At 36.5% G+C, this 15,859-nt stretch overlaps 2 protein-coding genes across 2 annotated transcripts; one reads left to right on the plus strand and one right to left on the minus strand.

The window, feature by feature from the left end:
* Positions 1-4,149: 4,149 nt before the first annotated feature.
* On the plus strand, positions 4,150-4,788 carry LOC142175128 (uncharacterized). The gene has a single exon (XM_075241699.1). It carries the CDS (start codon positions 4,150-4,152, stop codon positions 4,786-4,788), a length of 639 nt encoding a protein of 212 aa, XP_075097800.1.
* Positions 4,789-12,679: 7,891 nt separating this feature from the next.
* Positions 12,680-13,993, minus strand: LOC107791641 (MYB-like transcription factor ETC1). Its single transcript, XM_016613735.2, has 3 exons — positions 13,829-13,993; positions 13,623-13,707; positions 12,680-12,865 (listed from the first exon to the last, which is right to left on the minus strand). Exons 1-3 carry the CDS (start codon positions 13,881-13,883, stop codon positions 12,778-12,780), a joined length of 228 nt encoding a protein of 75 aa, XP_016469221.1. The 5' UTR covers positions 13,884-13,993; the 3' UTR covers positions 12,680-12,777.
* Positions 13,994-15,859: the final 1,866 nt, after the last annotated feature.

A 15,859-nucleotide genomic window follows, 5' to 3' on the forward strand; every position in this document is an offset into this window, starting at 1 on the left:
TTACCTTTCCATAATTACTAGAACCACTTAATCCCGACTTAATGCCACATCACCTCATTTTCCCCCATTTAGAGAAGTACTAAGACTTAGTGCTACGATGATCTACGTGTAGATGTTTTATCTCTTCATCTTTGGCATCTTTTCACATCATCGATGACCCTTACTCACCTTGCGGCAATCCTTCTGGATCAAGGATAACAAATTTTCTTACTCGCGAGGGTGTAACTGGCACATATAGTCCCTTAAGCTTAACTTTGCTTACCTTTCTTGCTTTAGGAAAGCTTCTTCCTGAATGACTTTTAAAGGTTATTCTTCTGTCGTCCATTCTACTATCACCGGAACGCAATCTCTGAAATTCTCATGATGCCGACTATTATCAAATCATTCAGTCCCTAATTTATGTTTAGTTTATCTTGTTTACCAGCCCATACTAGTTCCTATTACCCTTGGGTTTAACTTTTCCTTCTGGTAGTCGCGTTGGAGTCACAAACTTATTTCTTGAAATGAGGATATGACTTTATGGCCTATACTTTTTTTTTTGTCTCAAGGCTTATCACCTCTTGTCTTTTCCTTCACTTGACAATAGACTATATAATGTTGTCATCTTTTGACCTACCGTTGTTATCCATGTGTCACATCTTACTCATAATGCTTCATTAACTTTCTTCTTATTTCCCGCTAACATTTATGTCTATCACTTTATTCTAAAAACTCGAACAAAACGTCCTTTTACTTTTAACGCCCCTTGTTCCATCCATTGGCTCTTCAGGTTGCCTACCATTCTTTCTCTACTAGGGACGAGAGCCATACTAAGGTAATTTTTATCCCTTCCAAGGCTTCCAATGCCTAACTTTGTAGTACTCATATCTAGCTATACTATTTTAGAGTGCACCATCTGGGTGTCTGATAAGGAGATCTATTAGTACATATGCAATATCCTTCGTAAATGTCGACTAACGCAAACAATCCATCCACCATTTTTGGGTCAATCTAACCCCAGCCATATCTTGATATCCCATCTTTTTCTCAAACCATATTTTTTAGCTCCCATAGGACATAACTGGGATGGGTGTGGTCAATTATACATACCTCTATCACTGCTGAAGATAACTCAGAATGCTTATATTTCTCTGCTTGAATTGTAAATAATGATCATCTTCACTAACTAGGTACCTCGTACCCTTCTTTATCTTGCTTCTTTTACTTGTTAAACTTGTACATTCTAAATATCTCAATGCTTTTCACCATATGGGTGGGCAGATATTTCTTCCTTAAGTCCCCTTATCAAGAGGCTTACACATCTTATTACACACATGATCTGCTGGAGACCTTACATTTACTCATCATAAACATGATGTAAAATTGAGTTGCTCCAACTCAGCTCTTCCACAGCCACATTCAATTCCATACCAACCATCTTTCTTGATGTAGGCGTCGTCATATTATGAATAAGATAGAGCTTAGAAAGTTGAGTTCTTACAACTGAGCTCTAACACACGATCTAGAGTAAAAAGAAAGAGTGATAGTCCTAAATGCCCTGTATCCTCCTGCTTATAAGTGTGATGCACGACACACCTATAAACAAGACTCTACTAGACGCGACTTGTAGAATCCCTAGGACAGAACTACCCTAATACCACTTTGGTCACGACCCAAACCGATGGGCCGCAATGGGCACCCGGTACCTTACTCAACCGAGTGCCTACGTAACATATATTTCGTATCATGCTATCATAGTTAAATGAGCCAAAGAGGCTATCATGTGATAAATAGAATAAAATATGGAGAAATACTCGACATTGGATGATCCAACATGTAATCCAAACTAATACATATGACGTACAGGGCTATAAGGCTGGTATGATCCTTTATATACTCAAAGCATAGGCCGACAAGGCCATACAAGAATCCGTATACATGACATCTGTCTACAAGCCTCTAAGAATACATAATATCGTAAAGGTCGGGACAGATCCCCGCCATACCAATCAATGCATGTACTAATCATACTGACCAATTAAGCAACTCCGGAGCAAATGGAGCGCACCAATATCTTTCGCCGAGCTGATATCCTACTTGAGGACTCTTGACTTGTCTATCGGGACCTGCGGGTATGAGATGCAGCGTGCCCAGGCAAAAGGGACGTCGGTACAAATAATGTACCGAGTATATAAGGAATGAAAATCAGTGAACAATAGATATGAGAGAAACATGGAGTAAAATACTCGACATGTAAATCTGAATAGCTCTGTGAAATTCTTTAATATTTAAAATGTCATGCATATACGTATAAATGTTATACCATGCATGTGTATATGTGTTCATAGCTTCATCAAGCCTCTGAGGGCATCCCATCATATCATCTCGGCCAATGTGGGCAAATCATCAACGTATACCAGCTGATTAGGTGGTGGTGCGTATATAACGCTATAACTTTTTTCCATATCCCATATACATATAGATACATATATACGCGTATATAACGTCATCTGATCATGGGTTAATGTACATGAATGCAATGCATGAAAAGTACATCAATAAAATCTTTCAGAGTGTCATAAAACCATTATACCTTTGAGTAATCTCATGAATTAAACTTTTTTTTAACTTACATATTTTTCTGAGACTCATGAACAGATGATAGAATAATATGACACATGGGGAATCAAGAACATAAGCATTTCTAGTATTTCTACGAATAGAGTAATTTATGAAAATTGTGCATTTGCTGGTTTTGCTTGTGTCGTATAGATCACCCCAAAGGGATAGCCTTAACATACCTGAGTCGATTCTCTTGAAAATCCCTCTAACACACATTAATTGCGATGAAACACGTAACGGCGGATCGAAGTAGGAGAAAATCTGTATGATTGTCTTAGGAAAAATTACACCGCACTCCCTTATAATTGCCCACTTATCACGTTCCGATATATGAGACTTTTATGCCCAATTCTCATATTCTTAAGAATGAATATAAGACTTTTATGCTCTTAAGAGTTGATATGGCCTTTCTTTAATAAATGGATATGTTCCTACTTTCTTAAGAATTGCCAACTTCACATTTTAACTTTTGTCACGTTTTGTAATGACTTGAAGAGTCATTTATGGATTTAAGGGGGGCTGCCACGTGAGTTCCCCCTCACTTATCCAATTATCCGGTCCTTCATCTTAATCAATCCATTAATTCCCCCACTAGTTCAATAATTAACCAATTACCCACATAATTAAGAATTATTTCAAATTACATAAAATACCACTTACTTTTAATACACTTTATGCACCTTATTATCATAGCCATATAGTACCTTGTATGGTACTAGTCCATAAATATCGGGTATTTTAGCTTGGGCCGTATTTGATCCCAAAATGCCAAATTTCGACGAAATTTATTTTTTTCGATTTGCTTACCCTTTCACCTTCACGAATTTACTCATTACTTGTTTGAGGTAGCATAATATTTGTAACCTCAAAATAATCCCATTCCCGAGCTTGCGTCGATAAACTTACGACGAAACTTTAATGTCCAAAAATGCGAGATGTAACATCTCATTTCCGAGCTTTCATCAATTTATTTCTAGCGTACTTCCACGTACGAAAATATGGGGTGTTACATGGGACTAATCTTATAACAATGCCCTTGAAAGCATCAAAACTTACTTGATGAAGCCTCCAGTTTTGGTAGCCCCTATACCTGGAAAGCCGTTGATATTATATATTTCAGTACAAGAAAGGTCTGTTGGAGTGTTGTTGGCCCAAGAAAATAGTGAAGGGAAAGAAAACTCCCTTTACTACTTAAGAAGAATGATGATACCAAATGAGCTGAATTAGTTGCCAATCCAAAAGTTATGTTTGGCACTAGTCTTCTCAATTTAAAAGTTGAAGCATTACTTTCAAGCTCATGTCGTTCGTCTTATTTCTAGAGCAAATCCCATCAAGTTCGTGATGTCAAAAGTTGTCCTTAGTGATCAACTAGAAAGGTGGTACCTCCAGTTTCAACAATTTGAAATTATGTACATCCCTCAAAAGGCTATAACAGGACAAGCGTTAGCAGACTTCTTGGAAGATCACCCTATACCGGATGATTGGGAGATAAGTGATGAACTACCTGATGAGGACGCAATGGTCATTGAAGTTCAACCTCTATGGAAGATGTACTTTGATGGTTCTACACATCGCGGAGGAGCTGGTGCTGGCGTAGTATTTGTCGCTTCTCAAGGTGAAGTTTTGCCCTACTTTTTTACGTTGACGCAACTCTACTCTAACAATATTGCTGAGTATCAAGCATTAATACTTAGGCTTGAAATAGCTGTCGAAATAAAGCGATTGCAATTGCAAGTCTTTGGTGACTCTCAGTTAGTGATCAACCAGATTTTAGGTAGTTACAAGTTCAAGAAACCTGAACTCCGCCCATATCATGATTATGCTAAAACATTAATGGGGTGCATCGGTGACGTGACTATTCAACATGTGCCTAGGAGAGAAAACAAGAAGGCTAATGTTTTAGCTTCCCTAGCTTCATCGTTAACCCTGCCTGATCAAGCACAAGTTACTATCTGCCAAAAATGGGTAGTACCGCCACCAAATAAGAGTGAAAATGAACTCAAGCATATTGTCGCTGTTTCTGAAGCTGAGGAGGAAGAATGGCGACAACCCATTATCGATTACTTGAGCTACAAGATACTTCCAGAAAATCCGAGGAGAAGGACTAAAATCCACCGTCGTGCACCTCGCTTCCTTTACTACAAAGATACCCTATACAGAAGATCATTTGAGGGAGTACTCTTGTGATGCTTAGGGGAAGATGAAGCACTCCAAGCTTTGCAAGAAGCGCAATCTGGGGTATGAGGATCACATCAGTCTGGACCAAAGCTCCACTTTCATATAAAAAAGATGGGATATTATTGGCCGACAATGGTAAAAGATTGCTTGGACTACGCTCAAAGATGCAAGGCTTGCCAACTCCATGCAAATTTTATTCATCAGCCTCCTGAAGTGTTGCACCCAAATGTTATATCCTGGCCGTTTGACGCTTGGGGATTAGATGTTGTTGGATCAATACCAAAGTCCTCTGGTGGGCACCTATATATCTTGGCTGCAACTGACTACTTCTGAAAATAGGCTGAAGTTGTTGCTCTTAGGAAGGTAAAGAAGGAAAATGTTGCAAGTTTCATCTGAGTAAACATAATCTATCACTTTGGCATTCCTCGTTACATAATAATAGATAATGGAAAGCCATTCTACAATAGGTTGATGAACAATATTTATGATCTCTTTGGCTTCAAGCAACGTAACTCTTCTATGTACAATGCTTCCACCAATGGTCTAGCTGAGGCATTCAACAAGACTCTATGCAACTTGTTAAAGAAAGTTATCTCCAAATCCAAATGAGATTAGCATGATCGTATGGAAAAATATATGTGGGCATACATGACAGCTCATCAACACCAACCCAAGCGACCCCTTATTCACTTGTCTATGGAGTCGAAGTCGTTTTGCCACTTGAGCGTCAAATACCTTCATTATGATTAGCTATTCAAGAAGGGATCACTAATAAATAAAATGCTCGACTTCGACTAGTAGAGTTGGAGGCTCTTGATGAGGAGGTTGGAAGCTTAACTGAGTCTTGAATGTTACCAAGCTCGATTATCTCGTTCCTTCAATAAAAGAGTTTTCCCAAAATCCTTTCAAGTAGGAAATCAAGTTCTTGCCATACGAAGACCCATTATTACTTCCCATAAACCTATAGGGAAGTTCACTTCAAAATGGGATGGGCCATATGTTGTGCAAGAAGCTTATTCAAGTGGAGCTTACAAGCTGGTTGATGCAGATGGCATGAGAATCAGCCCTATCAATGGCAAATTCTTAAAGAAGTATTATCCTTGAAGTTGCAACGTCCTTTGATGCACGAGCCTAAACTGCATGTTCCTACACTCCTGGCCCGCATGTGTCTGAAATGTGTACAGGCCACAAAAAAGAGAAAAAAAGTCTGCTAGGTTGAAAACCTTGAAAAAGGCGACAGGCAAAAGTTATGACAGAAAAAAATAAAAAAAATCACCCATTATGAATTACGGTATGATTTGATCCTCTTCATCGAGGTACATAGACAACTTAGAGTTTTATTCTAAGTTCAGTCGCATAAGTTCAAAAGATACATATTGCCCCAATCGTTGTCCAAATGAAGTATGATAGAAGTAATTCATTCAACCAGCACTTGAAGTCGGGTTGAAATATCGTTCTTCTATTGAATTTTGGATCTCATATGACTTACAGGGGGCAAGCCTCTATGGTAAATCAGTGTCTTCAATGGGACGATTATAGTTTTTTCAGAGGCCACCAAGTATTTTTGCTGAAGTCCGGAGTTCACTATGTCTTCATGTTAGCTAAATTTTTAAGTCTATCGGTCTTCAAGTTCTTCGTTCTTCAAGTCGAAATATTTAAGCCTGGAAGTCTTCAAGTTGAAGTCTTCAAGTCTGTTAGTCTTCAAGTTAAGGTCCTCAAACTCGTTGGTCTTCAAGTTGAAATATTTAAGCCCTCCAGTTCTTCAAGTTGAGGTCTTCAAGTTTGCAGTCTTCAAGTTGAAGCACTTAAATTTGGTTGAAATATTTAAGCCCTCCAAGTCTTCAAGTCTGCAGTCTTCAAGTTGAAGTACTCAAATTCGCTGGTCTTCAAGTTGAAATATTTAAGACCTCCAAGTCTTTTAGTTGAAGTCTTCAAGTTAAAGTACTCAAATTCGTCGGTCTTCAACTTGAAATATTTAAGCCCTCTAAGTCTTCAAGTCCGTCGGTCTTCAAGTTGAAATATTTAAGCCCTCCAAGTCTTCAAGTTGAAGTCTTCAAGTCTGCAATCTTTAAGTTGAAGTACTTAAATTCACTGGTCTTCAAGTTGAAATATTTAAGCCCTCAAAGTCTTTAAGTTGAAGTCTTTAAGTCTACAGTCTTCAAGTTGAAGTACTCAAATTCGCCAGTCTTCAAGTTGAAATATTTAAGCCCTCCAAGTCTTCAAGTCTATCGGTCTTCAAGTTGAAGTTCACGAATTCTCCAGTTTTCAAGTTGAATTGTTTAAGCCCTCCAAGACTTCAAGTTGAAGTCGTAAAGTATGCTAATTTTTCAAGTTGAAGTTTAAAAGTCCACCACTCTTCAGGTTGAAGCGTAAAAGTCCGCCGAATCTTCAAGTCCATCATATCTTCAAGTTTGTCGGTCTTCAAATTGGAAATCTGCAAAGTCCGCCAAATCTTCAAAGTTCGCTAAGTGTTTAAGTCGATGTCATCAAGTCCACCAAGTCTTTGAGTTGAAACTTTCTAAATTTCCAATCTTAAGGTGGACATTTAAGTCCTTTTGCACCTTAAGTTGGCATGTTCGTGAGTTTGTCCTTAAAGGGAATTATAACTTTCCAATCTTAAGGTGGACATATAAGTTCCTTTGCACCTTAAGTTGGCCTCTTCATTGGTTTGTTCTTAAAAGGAACTATAACTTTTCAATCTTAAGGTGGACATATAAAAGTCCCTTTGCACCTTAAGTTGGCCTCTTCGTGGGTTTGTCCTTAAGTAACTATACTTTCCAATATTAAGGTGGATATGTAAGTCTCTTCAATAGTCGGGTCACCTTGAGAGTAATCCCTCCGATAGTCGGGCCACCTTGAGAGTAATCTCTCCGATAGTCGGGCCACATTGAGAGTAATCTCTCCGATAATCGGGTCACCTTGAGAGTAATCTCTCCGATAGTCGGTCCACATTAAGAGTAATCTCTCCGATGGTCGGGCCACATTGAGAGTAATCTCTCCAATAGTCGGGTCACCTTGAGAGTAATCTCTTCGATAGTCGGGCCATCTTGAAAATAATATCTCTGATATCCGGGTCGTGATGAATATCCATCCCTTCGCACCATAAGAGTAATACCTCCGATATTCGGAAGGGGATGAGTACCCATCCCTTCACACACTAAGATCACACACTAAGATCACCTTCTTCATATGGGGAACTTATCCTTCTTTTATTAACCTACAAAAAAAAGAGAACAAAAGATAGTGTAGAACAAAAGAAAGAATTTGCCTTAACAGTGGGTGCTCCCTAACTGTAGCTTATGAATGTTACAACTGATGCCAATTGAAGGAAAATCACGTCGTTACTTATAGAGCTTCCAAAGACAGGTATTGAAGAGTTAATACCGATGTGGGATCGATGGTTATCAATGTTGAAGAAGGACTAGGTATCCTATTCCTAATTCAATTGGAAAAGCTACTGGCGGTGAAAAGTTTTCCCAACATATTTAGAGTTGGACAAACCATTATCCAAGTAATACCTACCATAGCTTTTAACTTCTAGTAGGATTTGTAAGAGTCCAAGTAAAATTCAAAAAAATTGTCCTATGTGTATTGGGAGGCTTATCTTTATCAATATTAAATAATTGATCAAAGAAAGCTAACGCTAAGTTTATTAGTGAGACAGTCACGTGAAGTTATATAGAAGGCTAACATCTTCTTAAGTTCCATTCTCCTTAAGTTACAACTATACGTGCGGAGATCAATTGAGCATTTATAAGAAATCAATCAAATGAAGTGTGATAATTGCTTTTTATATACTAAGTTTCGTCTTCAAAGCTCGACAAGCGTTGAAGTAGGGCGCATTTGTAGGCATACAAAATTTATTGAATTTAAATTCTATAAAATAATTTGGACTATATATTAAATATGTTAGTCCTACTAAATATTATGGACTAATATAAGTAGATTAATTATATAAGTCTTAAATCTTAATCCATTGGGCTAGCCTGTTTAGTTGGGGTAAAGTGATAAGCCCACTTTATTATGCCCAAAATGTCATTTTCCTAGAGGCCCAATTTAGTGCCACACGTGAAATGATGTGGCACGTCAAGTCAAACGGAAGAGCCAATAAGATCATGACACATGTCAAAATGACAAGGCATGCCAAGTCACATTAAAAGGCCAATGAAATCATACCACGTGTGCAAGTGACATGTTCTGGCCAATCAAATGCAGCCTTGTCACACTTCAATTTGATTAATCGGAAAGAGTTTGTTCTTATCATAACTCTTTCCTCCCACAACTATAAATAGGGGTCTTCATAATCCAGAAAAGACATCAGAAGTTATACAAGAAGTAAGAAAGAGCTCGTGAAACAAATGCTGCAAATTCCTCCACAAGTTTCAAGCTTCAAGTAATCAAGTTCAAGTTCAAGCTCAAGAACGAAGAACAAGTCAAGTTCAAGCTCAAGAACAAAGAACAAATCAAGGTTCAAGAAATACGAGTTCAAATCAAAGTTCGTGCTAGTTGAATTCAAGATCATCGTTCGTGGCAACAACTACATATTCAAGATTAAGCTCAAATGTCCTTGAATTTATTTACTATTGGAAAGAAGAATCAGAGGATTCATAGAGATTACAACAACAACAACAACAACAACCCAGTATAATCCCACTTAGTGGAGTCTGGGGAGGGTAGTGTGTACGCGGACCTTACCCCTACCCTGGGGTAGAGAGGTTGTTTCCAAATAGACCCCCGACATCGTTCCCTCCAAGAACTTCCCACCTTGCTCTTGGGGAGACTCGAACTCACAACCTCTTGGTTGGAAGTGGAGGTTGCTTACCATCAGAGCAACCCCTCTTGTCTTCATAGAGATTGTACACTTATATTATTTGAAATCAAATACTACGATTGTTGCAATATTTTTCGATATTGATTTTATTTTCTCGACGCAATTTATTGTCTATAGTAGCGTAGTCAGGAATCTCGCCAAGGGTGTTCAAACTTTAAGAAAATCGATAAAATTATTTTTGATGAATGGGTGCACCAAATATTAATATTTATGCAATATTTAGCTAATCAATTAAAAAAATACTTATAATAGAACTATAATTTTATAAATTAAAACTAAAATAAACAAGATAACAGAATAAATTTAGGAAAGAGAAAGTCGAGGGTGTTCGTATCACTTTTAAATTATAAAATTTGTTTAAGATACAACTTTAAGATTAGTTGTTTGCGTCTTACACAAATGTTAAGTTTTAAGAGTTATTTATTAGGAACTTTTTTAGATTGAAAGAGAGTTAAATAGATACATATGGTGATCTCCGTTTTGTTTAAATGAGAAGATAAAAATATTTAGACAGAGATTCAAACCCGTAAACAACGCCTCATTTTAAACACTCTGAACTGTTAGATTACCTCATTCAACTGTATTAAGGGTGTTCAAAATATAATATATATAATCATATAAAGTAATATTTAACTTATATACACAATATAATTATTCGGCGAAAGATGTTTGCTTGACCATCCTTAATGTGGCTACGCCATTCACTACTAGAAATTCGGCAAAAACCGACCAAGGTCGACTGACCAACTTTGGTCGGTCAAAAAAACCGGCCAAAATTGGTCGATTTTGCAAAATATTTTTTTTTTATTTTTTTTTACAAAACCGACTAACTTTGGTCGGTTTTCTTTGGCGCAAAAATGCGGGAAACTATTTTTGAGTTCCACGAAATTTATTTTTCAAGAAATCGACCAACTTTGGTCGGTTTTTTATTTAAAATAAATTAAAATTAATATTTAAAAAAACGACCAAAGTTAGTCAATTAATTTGGGCGGTCATTTTAAAAAACCGACCAACTTTGGTCGGTAATTTTATTTTTTAATAAAATCGATCAATTTTGGTCGGTTATTTTCGTGCAAAAATATAATTAAAGAGTATAAATCGAATAAAAGACAGTCTTAAAATAAAATGCACCAATGGTCTAGTGATAGAATAGTATCCTGCCACAATACAGACCCCCGGTTCAATTCCCAGATGGGGCATTTTTCAATTACATAATTAAAATACTGACCAACTTTGGTCGGGTTTTTTGGCAATATTTTTTTAAAATTTAATTGACCGACCAAAGTTGGTCAATAATTTCCGACCAACTTTGGTCGGTATGCCCTTCCGACCTTCAAAATATCGTTCACACGTAAATGGTCGCGTTTTGGACGGTTATTGGCCATTACTGACCAACTTTTGTCAGTTTTTTTGGACGATTTTGCCTGAATTTCTAGTAGTGATTGTTCGAGGTTTACAACAAATTAATATAAGACATGTGTAGTTACATACGTATATATTTTTATCGCTTTGATGCGCGTGCCCAGCCATACATGATACACCTGTGAGCTCGGCCACACAGAATCCAGACAATATAAAGCAATATCTTTCCATGTTCTCTCCTCTGTGACAATACGACTTCTGTATTGTTTTTGACAATTTCCTACTAGGGATCTGGATATATTGCAGATGAACACATTACCGGAATATCCATAGTACATTATTTGCAAGCAACAAGTACATCAAGATTCTAATAAGTATAGTCGTACTAGTGCTTATAATAGGTAATGTACTATGCTTAATTCTAATGTTAACATATACTCTTTCCGTCCAATTTATGTGACATAGTTTGAATAGATACTATGTTTAGAGTATCTTTGTGTTCAAAACGGATAATATCACACTATGTTAATAGTAGTTTCGGGTCATTTTAGCCCGACCAGAGTAATGTTTGATGATCTAACTTAGTTTGTTACCGTAGGGATCTCATCCTTTTACCATTTGGTGTTTTTGGTGAATTAATTAGATCAAATGTGATGAGTGACAGTGGATGCTTGTTAAGTATTTGATTCGGATATATAAACATATAGAAGTTTGTTGAATGTTTAGATGTGTACAAGTTAACCCGAATATTATTGCTATAAAACAAGAAAAGTAAAGGAAAATATGAGATTTGCAGCGCTATGCACCCATGGCAACGCCGACTGAAAGGTAAAGCAAACCAAGCAATGGCTTTAAGCCCCAATTTTTGGGGGTTGGGGGGGGGGGGGGGCAATTTCCATTGCGAAGTAATTTTTTAGATAAGAAAGAAAAGTGTATCTAAAGGTTAAAAATTATACTCCCTCCGTTCCAATTTATGTGTACCTATTTGACCGGGCACGGAGTTTAAGAAAAAATGAAGACTTTTGTAATTTGTGGTCCTAAACAAGTCAAAAAGGAACCTAGAATATTTGTGTGGTTATAAAAGCTTCTCATTAAGGGTAGAATGGTAAGTTTAAGCTAAATTGTTACCAAATTTAGAAAGGGGTCATTCTTTTTGGAACGGACCAAAAAGAAAATAGGTTCACATAAACTGAACAGAAGCAATAATATTTAATACAAAAAGGAAAATAAAATTTTAATTTGTTACTTGACCGCTGAGATTTGAATAATCTAATTTGTTAGTGATGTTGGCTACTGAGATTGGAATAATCCGAAGTGTATAAATACATTTTTGATTTTTTATTTAATAAAATTGATATTACTAATGATAAGAATATGAAAAAAAATTATTGCCTTAGCCAGGATTAAAATATAATAGATACTCTGATATGATAGTTTAGACTTATTTTCTAAATTATATAGTGCTAAAAGAAAATATTACAAGTAGAAGATAATACTCTAATCGATATACTATAAAACTTGATTTTTTTTTCAAATGCTACATTCCTTATAGAAAGATATTACTATAATAGTTGCATTAGGGGAAAGAATTTTTTCTATATTAAACTTGATATAATCTTACATAGGATCAACAATGTTTTAAGAGAAGCTAAATGGATCAGATTAGCTATATTATCAGTTGGAAAAGAATTATTAGAAGAACTCAACTATAAGAAAATTATTAATAACTTTGCATCTAAATTAAAGAACTCAGTAATTAATATAATGTTCTTCACGATAGAGGCATAAAATGTTATTGGCATTATTTATTGACTGGTTGAAGATCGAGTGTCCCAATACTTCTCAATCTCCTCTGCAGTTCGTCCGGGGATTCTTCCAGCTATAAGAGACCACCTGATAAATAAATAAAAAAGAACTATCAATCACAACAAAGCGCGCAACTTCTTTTTCCGTTCCATTTTACATGACAATGTTTGACTTAACATAGACTTTAAAAGGAAAAAGATATTTTTAGTCCATTTCAAAAGTACTCTATGATGGTGAGACTTGGAGCAGCGGCAAAGTTAGAGGTGGAGGTAGAGTTTGGCCGCCAAGTTTATCTGATCCATTACTTTTGATGCGGAACATAAATTTATCTGTACAAATTCATTAAAAATGCAACAAATGGTAGTATGAACCCATAATTTTAAAAATACAACGTGTTTAATGTTAAAAACCTTAGAAGTTGAACAAATAAAATTTAAATCTTGAACCGCCTCTGGATGAAATTGTCTTCGTGTGACCTATATGTCACGGGTTCAAGCTGTGGAATCAGCCACTAATACTTGCATCAAAATAAGCTTCCTATATCACATCCCTTAAGATGCGACCCTTCCCCTTACCCTACATGAACGCGGGATGCTTTATAAACCGGGCCGCTAGCTCATTCCAAAAGTACACTAAAATTTGTGTTCCTAAATATATTATAACCTTTCTATTCTATAAAAGTATTTCTATATCATTAAGGTAAAATAGAAAGTCTAAAATTTAAAACTTTTTAAACACAATTTTTTTTTTTTTATAAAACAGAGTAATAAAAGAGTGCCATATATATGAAGTAGAATAAAGGGAGTAATAAGAAAGTTGAAGCAGTTAGAAAGGTTGAAAAAACCTCTCGCCGAGCAAATTATACATCCTGATTATCAATTCTTCTTCATCTTCAGAAAATTCAGTTTCAACTTCTTTCGATATCTTTCCTGAAACAAATATCCAACGAAACGAACAGTAAAAATCCATATAACCGACTCCAACTTGTTTGATATAAAGTAACAAAAGAACAAACATTGAGAACAAGATCAATTAGAGGTGAGTGGATACCTTGAGAATCAGGAGGAGTATAGTCAGAGAAAGAAAGTTGTTCTGAATCTGCCATATTAAGTAGAGAATGAGAGTACAATATTACACGTTAGATCAACTTTAAATAATGACAGGCTTCAGTCTTCTTTTTTAAACTTATTCCTATCTGTACAGGATGGCTTAAAATAGTAGTACTACTCAAGCTTAAGTTTGTAAAATAGCACAGATATTAAGGAGGTGTAATGCGCTGACTGTTGAATGGTAGGTAATGAAGAGCGTGCCTCCTCCTCCTCCTACTACTACTACTACAGGGGTTGTTGGGTTTGTTTTTTTGGAAAGTAAAATCCTGGTGGACAGTGTATATATAAGATTTTTCGTAAGTGGTATCAAATGTTAGTAATGTTTAAAGAAGTGAATAAATCAGTAGCCAGTAGGGGTTACTTATATGGTCAGCACCATTCACCTATAATTCTAGGATTGTGAGTTCGAATCACTAAATGAGTAATAACTACAACAAAGAGAATCAAAGGGAGAGGGGAGTAAAAAAAAAGAGAATTAAATCACTATAGTGACAACTGACATTCTTTTTTATATTTATAACCAATATCTTTATTTTACTTAATGTCTATATATTGATATCTAATAAAAGTGACAAAGCGATGTGTCATGTGACACTGCTTGGGAAGGTAGATTAGCCCCTATTGATGGATAATAGGTTGGATTAATCCCTCTAAGCTAGAGGGGTTCCGTAGTAGGATTTTTTCTCATGCCCGGGCGAATTTATGTGGAGGGAGGTGGGGTATATGCATCCATGCTTCCCTTTCTAGCTAGGCTATGGATAAACAATAGCAATTTTTCCGATTATGTACCTAAATATACTTGTGGCCACCCAAACTCAAGTGACTACTTTTGTGCACCGGTGAATAAGTCAGGGCCGGCTGGAGGGCCAAGCAAATAAAGCATTTGCTTTAGGCTCCCAAGCACTTGGGCCCCACAAATTAGTACTAGTAATAATTCTTTTAGCTTAAGCTAAGAAGTATTGGGGAGAGGTGATCATGCAGGATATGGCGAGGCTTCAGATTCCAAGGACATGACATTTGATAGGAAGATATGGAGGTCGAGTATTAGGGTTGTAGATGATGTGTAGCTATAATTTCATAGTTTCGTACATTATGTGCCTTGTATTTTACATGCTTTAATGATAAATCACACTTTATTTGCGCGTAATGGAGTCTATTTTATGTGTAGGTGAATTGAAGATAAAAGTAAAGAAAAAGGGATACTTGAACGTAGTTTGCTCGAGAACAATGAAAAGGAGAGGCCAGCCAAAGGCCGGGCTGAACCAGGCTTTAGCCTGGCAAGGCCAGGCTGAGGCTGGCGTTAGGCCTGAGGCCAAGTCCAATCCGAGTTTTGAAGGCTTATTTCATCTCCTGGTTTGACTAGGGCTTGGCCTACACGTTTAGGTCTTTTCCTACATATATAAATAAACCTAAAAATATCACTTTTGTATTTAGACCGAGATTAGAGAGATCGATTTTGGAAATAATTTAGACCTAAGGAGCCGTCGTGTAGACGGGAGATTCGACCTAATGAGGCAAGAACACACTAGGAGCAAGGCGGAGAATTCTTCTACGAGTTTTTCACTTCCTTCTTTCATTGTTGGTTATGAATTCTAGTATTGTAGTTATGCATACTATTATGAATAGCTAATTTATTATCTAGAGTTTTGATGGAACCTATTGGAAGATGATATTCTTGTTACGTTAATATAGATTTGTTGTAGTATTTTCTCTAATTGTTCAACTACATTTATATTGTGGTTGGTTGAAGAGCTCTCAATCGACTGTGCCTATTTAGTGTGTATTACTCGGGAAAGAGTGCATATTTAGGTAGTTGTTGAACAACATCACTCCTAACGTATAGGAGAGATCAATACGGAGGGTTTAAAGGTGGGATTAGGGATAACGAAACCTTGGTGCGATCCGATTGAGCCGTACTTAATGCCAGAGAATATGTCTAGTAAATTGTGGTAATTACTCGGGAGAGAGTTAT

This window comes from Nicotiana tabacum, chromosome 21 (assembly GCF_000715075.1).
Source record: "Nicotiana tabacum cultivar K326 chromosome 21, ASM71507v2, whole genome shotgun sequence".
Taxonomy (NCBI): domain Eukaryota; kingdom Viridiplantae; phylum Streptophyta; class Magnoliopsida; order Solanales; family Solanaceae; genus Nicotiana; species Nicotiana tabacum.